The sequence below is a fragment of the Pseudopodoces humilis genome, chromosome 5 (genome assembly GCF_049639895.1).
Source record: "Pseudopodoces humilis isolate 2021_Gansu_Grassland_sample_001 chromosome 5, ASM4963989v1, whole genome shotgun sequence".
NCBI classification, from domain to species: domain Eukaryota; kingdom Metazoa; phylum Chordata; class Aves; order Passeriformes; family Paridae; genus Pseudopodoces; species Pseudopodoces humilis.
The window spans coordinates 71936592-71953037 of record NC_142204.1 but is presented as its reverse complement, the minus strand read 5'-3'; the positions used below and the strand labels follow the sequence as shown (position 1 = coordinate 71953037).

General features: G+C 40.9%; 1 protein-coding gene across 1 annotated transcript in view; it reads right to left on the bottom strand.

The window, feature by feature from the left end:
* Positions 1-5748: 5748 nt before the first annotated feature.
* Positions 5749-16446, bottom strand: part of UBE2H (ubiquitin conjugating enzyme E2 H) — a 40048-nt gene continuing 29350 nt past the window's right edge. Inside the window, exons 4-7 of the mRNA XM_005533081.3 lie at positions 13567-13606; positions 13165-13217; positions 10129-10257; positions 5749-8474 (exon numbers count right to left, since the gene is read on the bottom strand). Of these exons, the coding sequence (XP_005533138.2) occupies positions 8350-8474; positions 10129-10257; positions 13165-13217; positions 13567-13606 (347 nt within the window). The 3' untranslated portion in view covers positions 5749-8349. The remainder of the gene's footprint in view (positions 8475-10128; positions 10258-13164; positions 13218-13566; positions 13607-16446) is intronic.

The window sequence follows — 16446 nt, the reverse complement described above, 5'->3', positions numbered from 1 at the left end:
GGAGGATGCAGCGTCCTGGGATTGGGATGCGCTCGGGACGCTGCTCCTGGGACCCCAGGGTGGTGCTGGAGGATCCTGGGACGGTTCCCAAACCCAGGGAGCCCGGGGTGGTCCTGAAGCATGGGGGCACCTCTGGAGGTCCCCAAGACCTGGGGTGGTCCCCACGAGCCAGGAGTGGTCCCCAAGGATGGTTGCCCAGCAGGGAAGCATCTGGAATGGCCCCTACATCCCATCGGATGCTTCCCAGGATTCCAGGAAGGTCCTCAAAGAGGGAGGCAGCCGGGACGGACCCAAAGTGCAAGGATGGTTGCCAAGAGGGTCCTGGAGACCTCAAGACACTTTTGGAGCCTCCAAGATTATCCCCAAGAAAAGAAGAACCCCAGATGGCCCCCAGAAGTCAGGATGATCCTCACGACCCCAGGATGGTGTCCAAGAGCCCGGGCTGGTCCCTGAGACCCCAGGATGGTTCCTGGGACTCCAAAACTGTCCCCAAGATGAGAAGCATCCCAGATGATCCCTCCCCAGGGTCCTTGGATGGTCTCCAAGCAAGGAAGAACCTGGAATGTTCCCCAAGACCATGGGATCCAGGATGGCCCCAACCAAGGAGGGACCTTGGATGGTCCCCAAGACCGTGGGATGGTCCCCAAGCAAGTGTGGGGTGGTGCCCATGCCAAGGGATGATCCCAAAGCTGGCACATCCTCCTGGATGGGGCTCTCAGCTCCAGCCTCATCCCTCTCCCGGCACCATCAATATTTCGGCTCCGCCGAGGTGTGGCCGAAATCCCACGGAGGCCTCGTCCCGCGTAAAGCGAGCGGAGCAAATGGCCCTGTTTAAAAATTTACATCTCCTTCTTTTGTTCCTCCGCCGAATATCGAATGCGGATGGAGCTGGAAGAGCCTCTGGAAAGGTGGAGGGGGTCGGGCACGGCCGCCCCGGCGGCGCTCGGGCGGGGGCTCTGCCGGGCTCCGAGGGGGATGGAAGGATAATGCAATATTGATGTGCAGGGATGAGGGAGAGCAGCCGAGGTGCATTAGCCAGGGAATCCTCCCGGCGCATTCCATGGCAAAATCCTCCTCGTTCCGTGAGATCCCGGCTTAAAAATGGGGTGGGAACTCAGGAGTCTCGTTCACCCTGCTGGGTGTCACCCCGAGCTGGGACGTGCAGGGGTGAGCATCCACTGCTTGGGGGGTTTTTGGTCCCAAGCTCTTGGATTTGGTGTCACCCCGCTCAGACGGGGAGAGGAAAATTGGGGATGAAGGGAGGAGTTGGGGGAAAAGAGCTAAAAATTGGGAAGGAGCAAAGCAGGGGGGGAGAAACCCCAGCTCCAACAGGCTCAGAATTATGGGGAAAACTGAGATATTTGTCAGCAAGCGTGGCCTGAGCTGGGATTGTCCTCTGCAGGAGCGCTTGTGGGGTGTGACAGGGGTGGTGGGGTCCATCTGGGAAGGTCCATTCTGGCTCCAGCCCCACCGTTCCAGCCGGGAACGCGCGTGTTCCGCAGGCCTCGGCTCGCTCCGTTGGACGGGCGCATCCCGAGCTGGAATTCGGGGTCTGGATGATGGAAGAGGGATCCAAAACCTTCCCCACACCCATCCCTGCCCCTCCTGCCCTTCCCAAGGGGTGCAGGTGGCTCAGGGGGGTCCTGAGGGCCGTGTCCCATGGGAATGTCATGCATTAGTAATGGCCACCGATCCGCCGGCGCTGACGGCATTTCTTCCAGCCGGGAGGAACAATTCGGGCCGTAACCGGAGCCGGCGCGGGGCAGGCGGACGGGCTCAGGTGTCCCCCGGGGACGTCGGGGTCACCACAAGTGGTCTGTCTCGTCTTGGTGCCCAATTTGGGCTCGGGGTGCAGGATCCAAGGAGATCTTCCGGATCTCCATGGGGATGGGGAGTGGTTCCCAAGGTGGAAGGTTCTGTCACCTGGCACAGGGAGGGCTGGGAATGCCCCGCTCCCACCGGGAGCAGCCCTGCCAGAACTGGGGTGTCCCCATCTGTCACAGGGGCCATGGGGTGGCACCCAGAGACCCCTGGGGGTGACACCCAGAGACCATTGGGGGTGGCACCAAGCAGAGCCTGATGGTGATGGCACCCAGATCTTCATGGGGATGACACCCAGGTCCCCACGGGGTGGCACCCAAATCTTCATGGGGGTGGCACCCAGGTCCCCACAGGGGTGGCACCCAGGTCCCCATAGGGGTGGCACCAAGCAGAGCCAGCTGGGAAGAGCAGCCAAGCCCAATGGAAATGGCACCCAAAGCCCTCAGGGACAGCACCCAGAACCCCGCAGGGAGAGCACCCAGATCTCCAGAGAGAACTCAGAATGCCATGGAGATGTCACCGAGACCATGGGGACAGCACCCAGAACCCCACAGGGAGAGCACCCAGATCTCCAGAGAGAACTCAGAATTCTTTGGGGATGTCACCGAGACCACAGGGACGGCACCCAAGATCCCTTGGGGATGGCACCCAATGGAAATGGCACCTAAAGCCACTTGGGGTGGCATCCAAAGCTCCACAGGAATGGCACCCAGAGCCCGGTGGGAGTGACACCAAAATCCTGTGGGAATGGCACCCAAAGCTCCTTGGGGACAACAGCCAAAGCCACGCCCTGGTAAAAGGCAGGGTCTCACGGGAATGTCACCCAGGGTCCCACAGGAATGTCACCCAGGGCCCCACGGGAATGTCACCCAGGGCCCCACGGGAATGTCACCCAGGGTCCCATGGTAATGTCACCCAGGGTCCCACGGGAATGTCACCCAGGGTCCCATGGTAATGTCACCCAGGGTCCCACGGGAATGTCACCCAGGGTCCCACAGGAATGTCACCCAGGGTCCCACGGTAATGTCACCCAGGGTCCCACAGGAATGTCACCCAGGGTCCCATGGTAATGTCACCCAGGGTCCCACAGGAATGTCACCCAGGGTCCCACGGGAATGTCACCCAGGGCCCCACGGGAATGTCACCCAGGGTCCCACGGGAATGTCACCCAGGGCCCCACGGGAATGTCACCCAGAGCCCCCTGAGGTGTCACTCACATCCCAGGGAGCCTGAGGCTCAGGACTTTGCCCTTTGAGACCATCACAGACAGGCACGGTGACACCTCCAGGTTCCCCCAGGGCACAGTGACACCTCCGGGTCCCCCCAGACCAGGGTGACACGTCCGGGTCCCCTCTGGGCTGGGTGACACCCTTGGGTCCCCTCAGGGCAGGAGCAGCACTGCCACCAGCTCTGGGTCCGTGTCCCCCCCGTGTCACCCCACCACTGACCCCCCAAACCACGGCCACACCCGAGGGGTGACAGCGGGGACAGGGAGGGCACCCAGGCCCGCGCCCAGCGCTCTACTGGGCAGACTGGGAGGCCACTGGTGGGGCACGGGGGCCACCTGCTGGGCAGAGGGGACAGTGCCACCGCCGCCGGCCGGACAGCGGGGACACAGCGAGGGGTGGCACTGTCCCCCCTGCCCGGCTCCCGCCGCAGGGAAAGGGACAGAGCCCGGGGCGCTGGTGGCACCAGGGTAACACCAGGGGTTACACCAGGTGACACCAGCAGTGGCCCCAGGAGTGACACCAGGGATGGCCCTAGGGGTGGCCCCAGGAGGTGACACCAGGAGTGGCCCCAGGAGGTGACACCAGGAGGTGACACCAGGAATGGCCCTAGGGGTGACACCAGGGGTGGCCCCAGGAGACGACACCAGGAGGTGACACCAGGGGTGGCCCCAGGAGGTGACACCAGCAGGTGACACCAGCAGGTGACACCAGCAGGTGACACCAGCAGTGGCCCCAGGGGTGACACCAGGGGTGACACCAGGAGTGGCCCCAGGAGGTGACCCGTGGAGGTGACACCAGGAGGTGACATCAGGAGTGGCCCCAGGAGGTGACCCGTGGAGGTGACACCAGGAGGTGACATCAGGAGGTGACACCAGAGGTGGCTCCTGGGATGGCCCCAGGAGTGACACCAGGTGGTGACACCAGCAGTGGCCCCAGGGGTGACACCAGGAGGTGACACCAGTAGTGGCCCCAGAGGTGGCCCAGGGACACCCAGCAGCACCCGGGCGTGCTCAGGGGGGGGAGGAGGAGGAGGAGGAGGAGGAGGAGGAGGAAGGTCAGGATCAGCTCCAGCTTCCAGCTGCGGGAATTTAAAGCGGGATGAGAGGGGACAAACCAGGCGACAGCGCTGTCACCTGCCCCAAACACCCCCTCGGGGTTCCCTCATCCAAAACCTGCAGTAATTAACAACTCTGCCTAATTACCAAGCACTAATTCCGCAGCCTCACCTGCGGGAACTTTTCCAGGAAAACCTCGGGATCCACGGGCGAAGGGATGGGAGCGGCAGATGCCTCGCGGTCCCTCAAGAAATTCCTAAAAATTCCTAAAAATCGGGATTGCGGAAGGAAATCAGAGCTGGAAAAGGAATTGTTGAGGTTGGAAAAGAAGCTCCAGGTGGAAAAATTCCCGGAGATGAGGATTGGGAGGAGATCCCTGTGGATCACAGCTGGTCCTGGTGGGGTACGGAGCCTCCAGGGACCAAAGAACAACCGGATTTCAAGGTTTATATGGATTTTATTTTAAATAAAAATGGGGGAAAAAAGGAAAATAAAAATAAATTTATGTTTTTTGAATGATACGCCATTATTGGAGTGGTTTTAGCCAGAGGAGAGGCCAGCGTTAAAAAAAAGGGAGAAAAAGGAAAAATAAGAAAGAGTTGACTCAAGCAAAGGGAAAAATCACGCCGGGATCACCTCCTGAGGTTTCACCCCACAGGAAATTGGCGCGGGAAAGGGAATTGTGGCTGTTGCAAAGTGGGAGAAGGGAAAAATTTAAAAAAAAAATGGGGGAAAAGGATAAAAAATTAATTTTATTTTAAATTTTTGATTTTAAAAATGGAAAATTGTCAAATATATTGTAGGTGGAGGGAGGGGGATGTGGCACAGTTGAGGGTTCAGGGTGAGGCAGAGCATCCAAAATTCCCAAAAAATCCCGAATTCAGATCCCAAACCTGGCTCAGGAAAACTCTGAGAAAGAGGGGCTTGATTTTCCTTGAGTGGAAAAAAAAACTCGAGGGGAAAAAGGAGCAGGGGGAGGAGGCAAAATTTGTTCCCAAAGCAGCTCCAAAAGCAAAGTTTGGCAGAGAATTCCTGGAATTCCCAAAGGGAAAGAAGAAAAAATCCTAAAATTAAAACTAAATTAAAATTGAAATTGAAATTAAAATTGAAATTAAAGTTGAAATAAAATTGAAATAAAATTGAAATAAAATTGAAATTAAAATTGAAATTAAAATTAAGCTGAAAATTATCCATAAAAATCTCTCTTGCTCCATCTTTTCATCCAGATTATTGGGGAATTTTTACACGTGGAGATGGGGGAAGATTTTTTGGGAGAAAAAAGGAGATTTGGAGTGGGAAAGATAAAATGTAGGAGGGGGTGGGACAGGAGCAGAGCCCAAATCTCACCCAGGACAATCCTGGCAGCTGGATTTTCCTGCCAGGAAAAATCCTGGGATTTCTCACAGCTTGGGAAACGCTGGAAATGTGAATTTTTGTGGCTCTGCTCGGTACAAATTCCATGAATCCATTCCCAGCCAGCTGCGCTTTCTCAAATTTTGGGTTTTTTTTTTTTTCGGGAATTCCAGTTTAGAATTCCCCATCCAGCATTTGGATTCCCTAAATCCACGTGAAGGAGATTAAAAAAAAACCCTACAAGGGAAAAAGGAGGGGTGAGGGAATTAGAACACTATTTTTATACAATATTGAAAAAATACAAATTTTTATTGTGGTTTTTTTTTTGTTGTTTTTGGTTGCCTTTTTTTGTTTTTTATCTTTTTGTTCTGTTTTTTTTTTGTCCTTTTTTTCTGTTTTTTGAAGCTTTTTTTTTTAAACTGAAATCACCACCCAGCACTTGACTCTACTCCTAATTAGCACCTACAATTAAAAGTTTATAGCACAAGCAAAACTGCCAGGGCAGCAGGAAAAAAGCGATTTAAACGTGGCCCCTCCCTCCCCGAAATTAATGAGCGAACAACGTGCTAGATTAAAGAGTTAATTACATCATTACATGTTAAATAATTAATATTACCCCTCCCAACAAGCCACAAATGCTAGATAGAGAATTTCAGCACAGTACTAGCCCTACATCACTGCTGGAAAAGGATTGGGAATAAAAATCAAAATCAAAATAAAAACGAGAGGGAAAATTGATACCCGGAATGAAGAGAAATTATTTGGTTTAATAATTAATAGAAATTATTGGGAAGGAAATTCACTTTTTTTTGTTGTTTTTTTGTTTTGTTTTTGTTTTTGTTTTATTAAGGAAAAAATCATGCCAAAGCCAAGTGGGACTTGATGGAGTTTTTTTTCTCCCCCACCCTCCCCTCCCTGAAAAAAAAAATGAAATTAAAGGAATTGATTGTGCTTTTTTTATGAATCTGTGATTGGGTTGGAATTTCCCAACCCCCAACTCGAAAGAAAAAGGAAACAAACCCCAAATAATTCTAGGAAAATGCTAAATGTGCCAGTCTGACATTCAAAACTCTGCTCCAGAGTCGCTCAGGGTGGGTTGATTTTTGTTTTGTTTTTTTTTTTGTTGTTTTCCTGCAGCAAAAATGAAAAACATTTTATTCAAATCCCTCGGAAAAAAAAAAAATTAAAAAAAGAAAATCCCCAAAAGAAAACAGCAAATAACATTCAGCTTTAAAAATCCATCTCAGTTTGAATGCACAATTATCCCAAATTCAAGTATCCCGGCATTCCAAGGAGATTTACTCATCAGATTTTTAGGAAAAACAGAAAAAAAAAAATTTAAATAAAAAATTCTTTCAGCTTGCTGTAAAACACCAGGAGAAATCCAACATTCCAATTCTCAAATATCCTGGAAAATAAACCTAAAAAAAAAAACCCCAAACCAACCAATAAAAAAAAACCCAGAGTGTGAACTAATTTGTTTCCTTAATTGGTGCTTTTTCAGGCTATTTTTTTTTTTGTTTTTTGTGGTTTTTTTATTATTCAGCTTAAATTTTGTGGATTTTTTTTTTTCCCATATTTGTTAACTTTTAAGGAATTTTTATCCTGTTGTACACACACAAGCAGATGGGAACCGAGCTGGTGCAGAAAGGGAGGAAAGAAAAGATTTAAAAAACCCCAAAAAACCAAAAAAACCAAAAAAACCTCCCCAAAAAACCCAAAAAAAAGGAAAAAAAAAAAGGAAAATCAAAACCAGCGCCGATGGATTGGTGGATTTTGGCCAAATTCCGTGGATCTGAAGCTCTGGCAAGGCAAATCCATCCGGTCAGAGGAATTCCCAGGACACAGCAAGTGTTTTTCAGGTGTCTAAATCAGATTTCCAGCAAAATAGGGAGGGAAAAAGACAGAAAAAAAAATAAAAATATAATAATAATAATAGTAATAATAATAATAATAATAATAATAATAATAAAGCCAACTCGAAGCCATTTAAGGGCAGCAGGTTCCAAAGTGGGGACAGAGGAAGAGTTTCGCTTCCACGTGCTCCGGGTTAATCCCAGTTCCAAGAGAATTTTTATCCGTGAAGGTTCCGGGTGGTTCTTCCCTCCCAGCAAAGGGAACAATTCCTAATCCAGACCAAGCAAAGGGAACAACATCCAAAGCTTTTCCAAAAGGGAAATCCATCAGTGCTTGTCAGTCCCTAAAGTTCAGGAGGGCAGGGAGGAGTCCACAGCAAGAAATTCCGAGTTTTTTGTTTCCGGTTTCGGTGTTTTCCGGAGCTCCATGCTTTTGGATTTGGGTTTTTTTTTGTTGTTGTTGTTGTTAAATCTTATTTTTTTTATGTTTTCAAACATAATTTGGAGGAGCCCCTTCCATCCCTACACAGCTAAAACCCCCCAAGGTTTTTAAACTCGGAGGTAAGGTCAATATCCCAGGTGGAAACCTCGATCCGACAGCAAATCCCTTTCTTTTATTTAATTTTAATTTGAATTTTTGTGGTTTTGGTTTCTTTTTTTTTTTTAAATGTTGTTTTTATTTTGTTAATTCCCTCCCTCCCAGGGCAGCTGTTTGGTAGCCAAAAATGGAAAAAAATAAAAATAAAAATATCTCAATGCATGCATCCAGGTTGCATATTGCTACCAGAATGGAATGTTGGGAATACTCTAACGCACCTCGGGAATGGGGAAAATGACCGAGAAAAAACAAAAAAACAAAAATCAAGATCTAAAGGGTGATATATATATATATATCTATATATATATCAATGCTATAATTCATAAAAACCTTGTTTTAGTAATAAAAAAAATTGCTTTGTTTAAATATGAATATTATAGTCTGCTTCTCATGGTTAGGAAATTAGAGTGTCTCTGAAAAGCAGGAGGGCTCCTCTACTACAATTCCATATCCTGAGCCTCATCTTCCGAGAAATCGGACATGGAGCTCTCGGATGAGCTGTCCCCGGTGCCTTCTTCCTGTTCTTTTAGTGCTTCTTCTGTTGCATATTTCTGGATGTATTCTGTATGGGAGAGAGGAAAAAAATATATATATATATAATTAAGGGATTAATTTATTTATTTTATATATAGATATTTATATATTATATATTAATATATAAATATTTATATATATATAAATAATTAAGTGATTTTTATATTTTTATATATATATTTATATATTTCTATTTATATATATATATATAAAAATAATTAAGGGATTTTTATATTTTTATATATATATTTATATATTTCTATTTATATATATATATATAAATAATTAAGGGATTAATTTATATACTTTATGTATTTATATATTTTTATATTTTATATATCTATAAATAATTAAGGGATTAATTTATATAGTTTATATATATTTATATCTTTATATGTATAGAAATAATTAAGTGATTACTTTATTATTGATATATATTTATATATTTTTTAATATATATTTTTATATATTTATATAGATATAAATAATTGATTAATTTATTATTTATATATATTTATATACATTTTATATATTCTTTATATATTTATATATTTTTATATATATAAATAATTAAGTGATTATTTAGATATTTTTTATATATATTTATATATATTTATATGTATATATTCATATATATTTATATTTGTATGTATTTATATATGGATATTTTTATATATATTTATAATCTTATTATAACTTATTATTTCATTATAGTAAATATTAGAAATAAATGTATTACTTTATATATATTTATATGTTAATTTTTTATTTTATATATATTTATATATGTATGTATTTATATATAGATGTATATATTTATATATTTATACATGTATCTATTTATATATATTTATTATTTCATTATAATTGATTTATCATTTTATTATAATAAATATTAGAAATAAATTCGTTATTTTACATATATATTTATATGTTAATTTTTTATTATATATATCTATAGCTATATATATCCTAAAATAAATATATATATCCTAAAATAAACTAATTCTTTTGGGATCCTGGGTTCTCTAGGTTTGAAGAAAACTCCTGAGCTCGTTAAAATCTCGTTTCTCCTGTTTATTACAAGGTCATTACAAAACTTGGCAGACTGGCTGCACAAGTTTAATTGTAATTTAATTGTAATTAATTGTAATTTAATGCAATTTGGTTCATTTCTTTCTGATGGTACAACAAGGCCTTGTGGCTCACTTTGTGTTTTAAAGCACAAAATGGCCTCAAACTATGCAGTTCTTTTATCTTTATACTTATTTTTATCCAATTAACAATAGACAGGTTAATTATTTTCCTTAATGACCCAATGATCCATCACCTGTGTGCTGCACTGTGACATTTTCTGCCCAATCACCTGCAATTACCCAAAAACCTCTAAAAGAAAATTAAGAAAGAAGGAAAAGAAACAAAATTCTAAATTCTCCATCTTGCCTTCTGCTTTCTAAACTTTAATTCTTCACCCAGTGACTTAAGAAAACTTTAATTTACACACTCACACTTTTAACTTTTTTATCTAACTTTAACAATTGTTTTCATGTATCACCATGAAAACACGCCCATAAATTTCATGTTGTATGAAATTCAGTGTTTTTCTGGATTTTAGAGTTAAACACTCTGTGTTTCACACTCCCAGCACTTTGATTTAAATTTAAATTTAATTGAATTTTTACCTTTAATTTTCTGTTTGTACTCTTCTGGTCGGTGGAGGTACATGGCTGCAGCGTCACCATTTAGAGGATCTATAGGATTGGGATAAGCCAGCAGCTGGGGCAGGAACGACTCAAATATATTGGTGAGATCTGCAAGATGAAAACAAAATTGATGTTTGTGTCCCCTCATCCCATAAAAAAAAAAAAACCCCATCCTGGAATATCCAGAGGTACAAATTCCAAAGGGAAACGCGCTGGGAATGTGGGGATGAGGTGAAATCGAGGGGGTTAAATTAGAAATTAAAATGAGGGTTGATGGAAAAGCTCCTGACAAATTCCTCATCCTTTCACGTGAATTATCCATGGGTTAAGCAAGGAAAGGGATGGGATTTTCCTGATTTTTAATCCTGGCTTGGAAAATTAGGAAAAATTCCAAAGAAACGGAGCTGGGCTTTGCCCTTCCATGAATTCTTTGCCTTTTCCAATCTTTAAATGGAATGTTCCCTGCCCACAGAGCAGGGCTGGAGCTCAATCTCTGAGGTCCTTCCAAGCCCAAGCATTCCATGAGTCCATGGAAAACTCTTCCAGAGTTTTTGTTAATAGGAACCACCGCTCCTCCATCTCCAAAGAATTCAGGGAATGAGCAGAGATCCCACGAGCATGGAATCTGTCACCCAAGAATCCACAGGAAATCTCCTGGTGCCCAGGAGTGACTGTGGATACACAAAATCCTCTTCCCAAATCCCTGAGAGGAGAAATTCCCTGTTCCAAAGGACAAATTCCCTGTTCCAAAGGACAAATTCCCCATTCCAGAGGACAAATTCCCCATTCCAGGGGGCAAATTCCCCATTCCAGGGGGCAAATTCCCTGTTCCAGAGGACAAATTCCCTTTTTTAGAGGACAAATTCCCCGTTCCAGATGTTAAATTCCCTTTTCCAGAAGACAAACTCCCCATTCCAGGGGGCAAATTCCCCATTCCAGAGGACAAATTCCTCATTCCAGAGGACAAATTCCCTGTTCCAGATGTTGAATTCCCCGTTCCAGATGTTAAATTCCCCGTTCCAGAGGACAAATTCCCCATTCCAGAGGACAAATTCTCCGTTCCAGGGGACAAATTTCCCGTTCCAGATGTTAAATTCCCCATTCCAGATGTTAAATTCCGCATTCCAGAGGACAAATTCCCCATTCCACAGGGCAAATTCCCCATTCCACAGGGCAAATTCCCCATTCCACAGGGCAAATTCCCTTTTCCAGAAGACAAATTCCCCATTCCAGAGGATAAATTCCCTTTTCCAGATGTTAAATTCCCCATTCCAGATGTTAAATTCCCCGTTCCAGATGTTAAATTCCCCATTCCAGATATTCAGGAACCAGCCCTGTGCCATCATTCCTCCCTGGGAACATTCCTGGAGTGAGGGAATTGCTGTTGGAACATTCCAGAAATCTTTTATCCGTCTCTCTTTCCTCATGGCAGGGAAATCCCGAATCAGAATCCAGAATCTGGGAATCCCATCTCTCCCACCACCAGGAGCAGTGAGACCACCCCAACCCTTCCTTTTCCCTGGAAAAAGAATCCCATTCCAGAGTCATCACTGATCCACTGAACTCAACCAGATCCTGGAATTCTCAACTTCCCAAAAAAATTCACCAAAAATTTAGTGAAATTTCGGTGAAAAAAAGGAGGAGGAGATTTCCAGGTGCAAAAAGCTCTGGATGCAACCACGGAATTCCAGGCTCCGTGTGGTGCCCAGGTTTGTCCTGGATGGAACACAGAGCACAACAACACCTGGAAAAATCAAAAAAAAATTCAAAAAGATCCTGGAAAAACTGCAGGGATGCTCTGTGTGGGAATTCCCTGCTGTGGAGAATTCCCAGGGATTGGATTCGGGCACCGGCAGCAAAAAGTTGATTTTTAATTTGTAAAATTTGGGTTGAGTCTCTTGGATCTAAAGGCTCTTTGTGGCCACTGAAACTTCCTGAGGATGAGGAAGAAAATCCCTGGAATTCCCTCCCTGGATCATGGGACACTCAGCATAATGATTTTTTTTTTTAAGGAATCTTCTCCCCAACGCCCCAAATTGTTGCTGGTTCAGCAGGAGAGGGTGGAACACAAGCAGGAATTCCAACCCCAGCACTGAGGAGCTGCTGGAAGCAGCAGGAATCAAACCATGAAATCCTCAGGAATTTTTTTTGGTGGATATTCCAGGTTTTTCCCACCTTGGTTGCCGCTGGAATTATCCCAGATCCTTCGTCAGCTCTGTTTTAAAGGGGCAAAAACTCCAAAAAAAAAAGCAATTTTGAAAGATTTTCCAATTCTTGGCGCCACAGAGGGAAGAAAATCCTTGGAAGTGGCGTTGGAATCTTGGATTGGTGAATTTAGAGGGAATTCAGCCATCCCAAAATTCTGCAGCTCCAAGGTAGGACCCGGAATGCTGGAGCACAAAAACCGCTGGAATTATTTCATTTTTATGGAAAAGTGGCAACGCTGATCTCCCACAACAAATCCACGCTGAGATCCTCATCACCACACTGGGAATTCCAGCATTCCAACCAGGAATTCCAGCTAAAATCAGTTTTCCAGGGAAGAACCTGAAGGATTTGATGTCCACAATCCCCTGAATTTCTCCCACAAAGCATAACTGGAATATCTGAAATTCTCATTTTTTAATGGAAGCTCAGCTGTGTTCTTTTTTTATCTTTATTTTATATTTTTTTAATTTTTTTTTTAAACTTAGATATAACTTTATTTATCTTTTTCTTTTATTTATTTTATTACATTTATCTTTTTTTTTTTAATATATTTTTCTTTTATATCTTTATCTCTAAAAAGTAAATTTTTAATCAGAAATGACCCCATGGAAACCACTCTGCAGCACCAGGGGCAAAAATACAACCTGCAAAAAAAATAATCTTATTTTTCTTGAGATCTTGGCTCAGGGAGGAATTTAAAAAATTTCAAATTCAGTAAAAAAACCCCAAAATTAAAGAAAAAATGAACCCCAAAAGTGGCCAAAAATCATCTTTTCACCCCAACACAGAGGAAAATTCCCAACTCACCGTAGAGAGCTGTCCAAGTTTGATTGATTACATCTAGACATACAGTTCCTGACCTGAAACACATGGAAAAAAAAAAGGAATTAACATTGCAAAACACTCTGGGAATTAAAAAATATCAAAAATCAAAAATCCTCCCCAACCCCTTGCCCAGGGTTTGGGATAAACCCTGATTTATTCCTATTTAAACCCTGATTTATTCCTATTTAAACCCTGATTTATTCCTATTTAAACCCTGATTTATTCCTATTTCTGGTCTTTAACCACCTCAATTTTCCCACTTTGCCCAAGAGGAAAGAAATTGGAATTTTACTGCTAAGGAAGCTCCAGAGAAGCAGAAAAAATCTGGGAAAATATTTGGAATTTTGAAGGATTTAACAGGGACACAAAAAGAGATTTACTTACGCTTCGTCGATGTTGGGATGGAAGATTTTATTCATGAATCCTGTGAGGAGACACAAAAGGAAATGAGCAGGAAAAAAAAACACAAATAAATGTAATTATTTCCATTTATTAGTAAATATAAAATATTTACAAAATAGTATAAATATTAATAGATTTATAAAATTGATACATTTAAATTTATAAAATATTAAAATGTTTATAAAACAAATATTCCAGGCTTGAGAAACCTGGAATTTATGGAACAAGGATTCATCCATGAGCTCAGCAAAGCTGATGAAGTGCAAGAATTTATTTAGAAGTGGAAGAATAGACATTGAACACAAATTTCAGTTTAATATTTGATTTTTTTAAAGATATTTTTCCTGACAGAGGTTTCCTGTGAGCTCGAAATCACGATATTTATCTACAATTGTGAGCCAGGGAGGTAATAATTCATATTTTCTATTAATTAATTCTCTTTTTGGTGCCTTTGGTCTCCTAAAAACCTACTCAGGTGATGTTTAGGAAGAGGGAATTCGATGTGGCTTTGTCTAAATTTCAGATTTCTGGATTTGAGATGGATATTTTTCCTACTAAGCCATAAAATAAATTATTTAAATTAATTTTTTTAAATTAAATTGTTTAAATTAAATTAAACCCCTGTGGTTTTCAAGCCTTACCCAGCAGAAGGTGCCCCACACTTTATCAAAATTTATCAGAATTTATAATTTATCAAATTTATCAAAAGATAAATTTTAATTTTATCAATTAATTAATTAAATTTTATTTTAAATTTTACTTTGAGTTCAAGATGGTTGGAAGCTCTAAACACTCTTTTTTACCCCATAAATAATGATAAAATAAAACAAATCAATGGAATTATGCTCCACCCCAAAAAATGCTTCCAGTGATGGCTGAGAGCGGATGCAGAATCCAAAATCCCAAATTTTTCAACAGAAGGAACCCAAATATCTGGATTTGGTCACAAACATGGAACAGGGATGGAATTAATTCCTGAATTTCTGGCTTGGATAAATCGTTTGGGATCTGGTGGATCCATCCAGAAGCTTCTTCCAAATCTTGGTGTTGCTTTTTTTTTAACTGAGGAATTGAAATAAATCCTCTTTTTTTTTTCTTGTTGTGTCACCATCTCCCAGCCCCAAAATCCGTACAAAATGTGGTCCAGGTGGGAATTTCCATGAATTCTGCAGGAATCCTTTTAAAACCAGCAGTTATTGCTTCTGACAAGGATAAAAACAGGGAATTAATTCAAATCCGGGATATTGACGGGAAAAAAAAACCTCCTTCCAGGACTCCAAAAAAAAGGGAATTTTTCTTCCCAGATAAACCCTAAAAAAACTAAAAAATTCTATTTTTTACCAATTAAAAAAGCTCCAAATCATCCCAAATTTTCATCCATCCTCTCCAGGCATTGGAATTTCACCCCTGCCCAATCCCAGGTTGGGATTGAAGCCTTTTCCTTCCCATAAATTCTGACACAAACAGAATTCCAGCTTCTCTTGGATTGCAGGATTTTGGACAAATCCAAGGCTGAGACCGGAATCATCTCTGAGAGGAGAATTCCATCAACACCTCCAGGCTAATAAAGTGAATTTTGGGAATAACTTGGTTGGATTCAGCTGGAAAAACGAATTTAAATTTAAAATTTAAAAAGGGAATTTGGAATTCCATCAAATATTTACATCCTGCAGCTCCCACAAGTTTAAATCAGGTCACGGATCCGTTTTGTCGGAGCTGAGCTGAGGAGATCCCGATCCTAAATCCTGCCAGGTTTTTTTGGGGGAAAAACCAAATAATTGGGAATAATCCTTTCCTTGGTGTTGTCCTTGGATTTGAGCTTCCCAAATGGAAGAGCTGCTCTCCAGCATTTTTTTATTTATGTGTATTAATATTTATTTATTTAATATTTAATAGAAATACTTAATAGAATTAAATATTATAAATCATAAATTGTAAAATTTCAATATATTAAATTATTAATTTTTATATATTAATATATTTATAAATATATTTATGATTTTAATAATAATAACAACATAATAATATATTAATATACTGTTATATTGTATTAATATAATTATTATATTATTATAATTGTTATTATATTATTATAATATAATTGTTATATAATATGATATAATATTGTATTATATATTATATAATAATAATACTAATAATATAAATACTACTAATAATAATAATAATAACAAAAAAATTATAATAATAAATTTAAAAATAATTTCAGGAGAAATCTGTGAAATCTTGGATGGAATTCAATGAAATTTCCAAAATAAAATGAAATTAAATCCAGCTGCACTCCTGTACTGGCTGCCACAATACATGAATTCTATAAATATTTATAAATATTTATATATATTTATATTCCATATGTTCTGGGTGTTTTGTTTGGGGGGAAAAAAGGGAAAATAGAAATGCAAGGGAAAACTGAAATATCTGCAGGTAACTGGGACACAGATGGAGGAAAATGAGAACTGGAAAAATATAATAAATATAAATAAAATATAATAATTCACATAACCTAATATAGAAATAAAGACAGCAAATTTATAAATATATATAGAATTTATAAATATAACTTAAAAATATATTTTTATAAGAAGTTTATAAATATATTTAATATAATACAAAATATATCAATATCTATTATATTATATTTATTTAATATATAAACATATAATATATATTATATATTTATATATTATACTTATATATACATATATATAAAATATATATAAATATATATTATAAAATATATTATATTATATATATAAATATATAGAAATATATAAAAATGTATATATAAATATATGTATTTATCTATAAATAGATAATATAAATATAGAAAGTATAAAAATATAA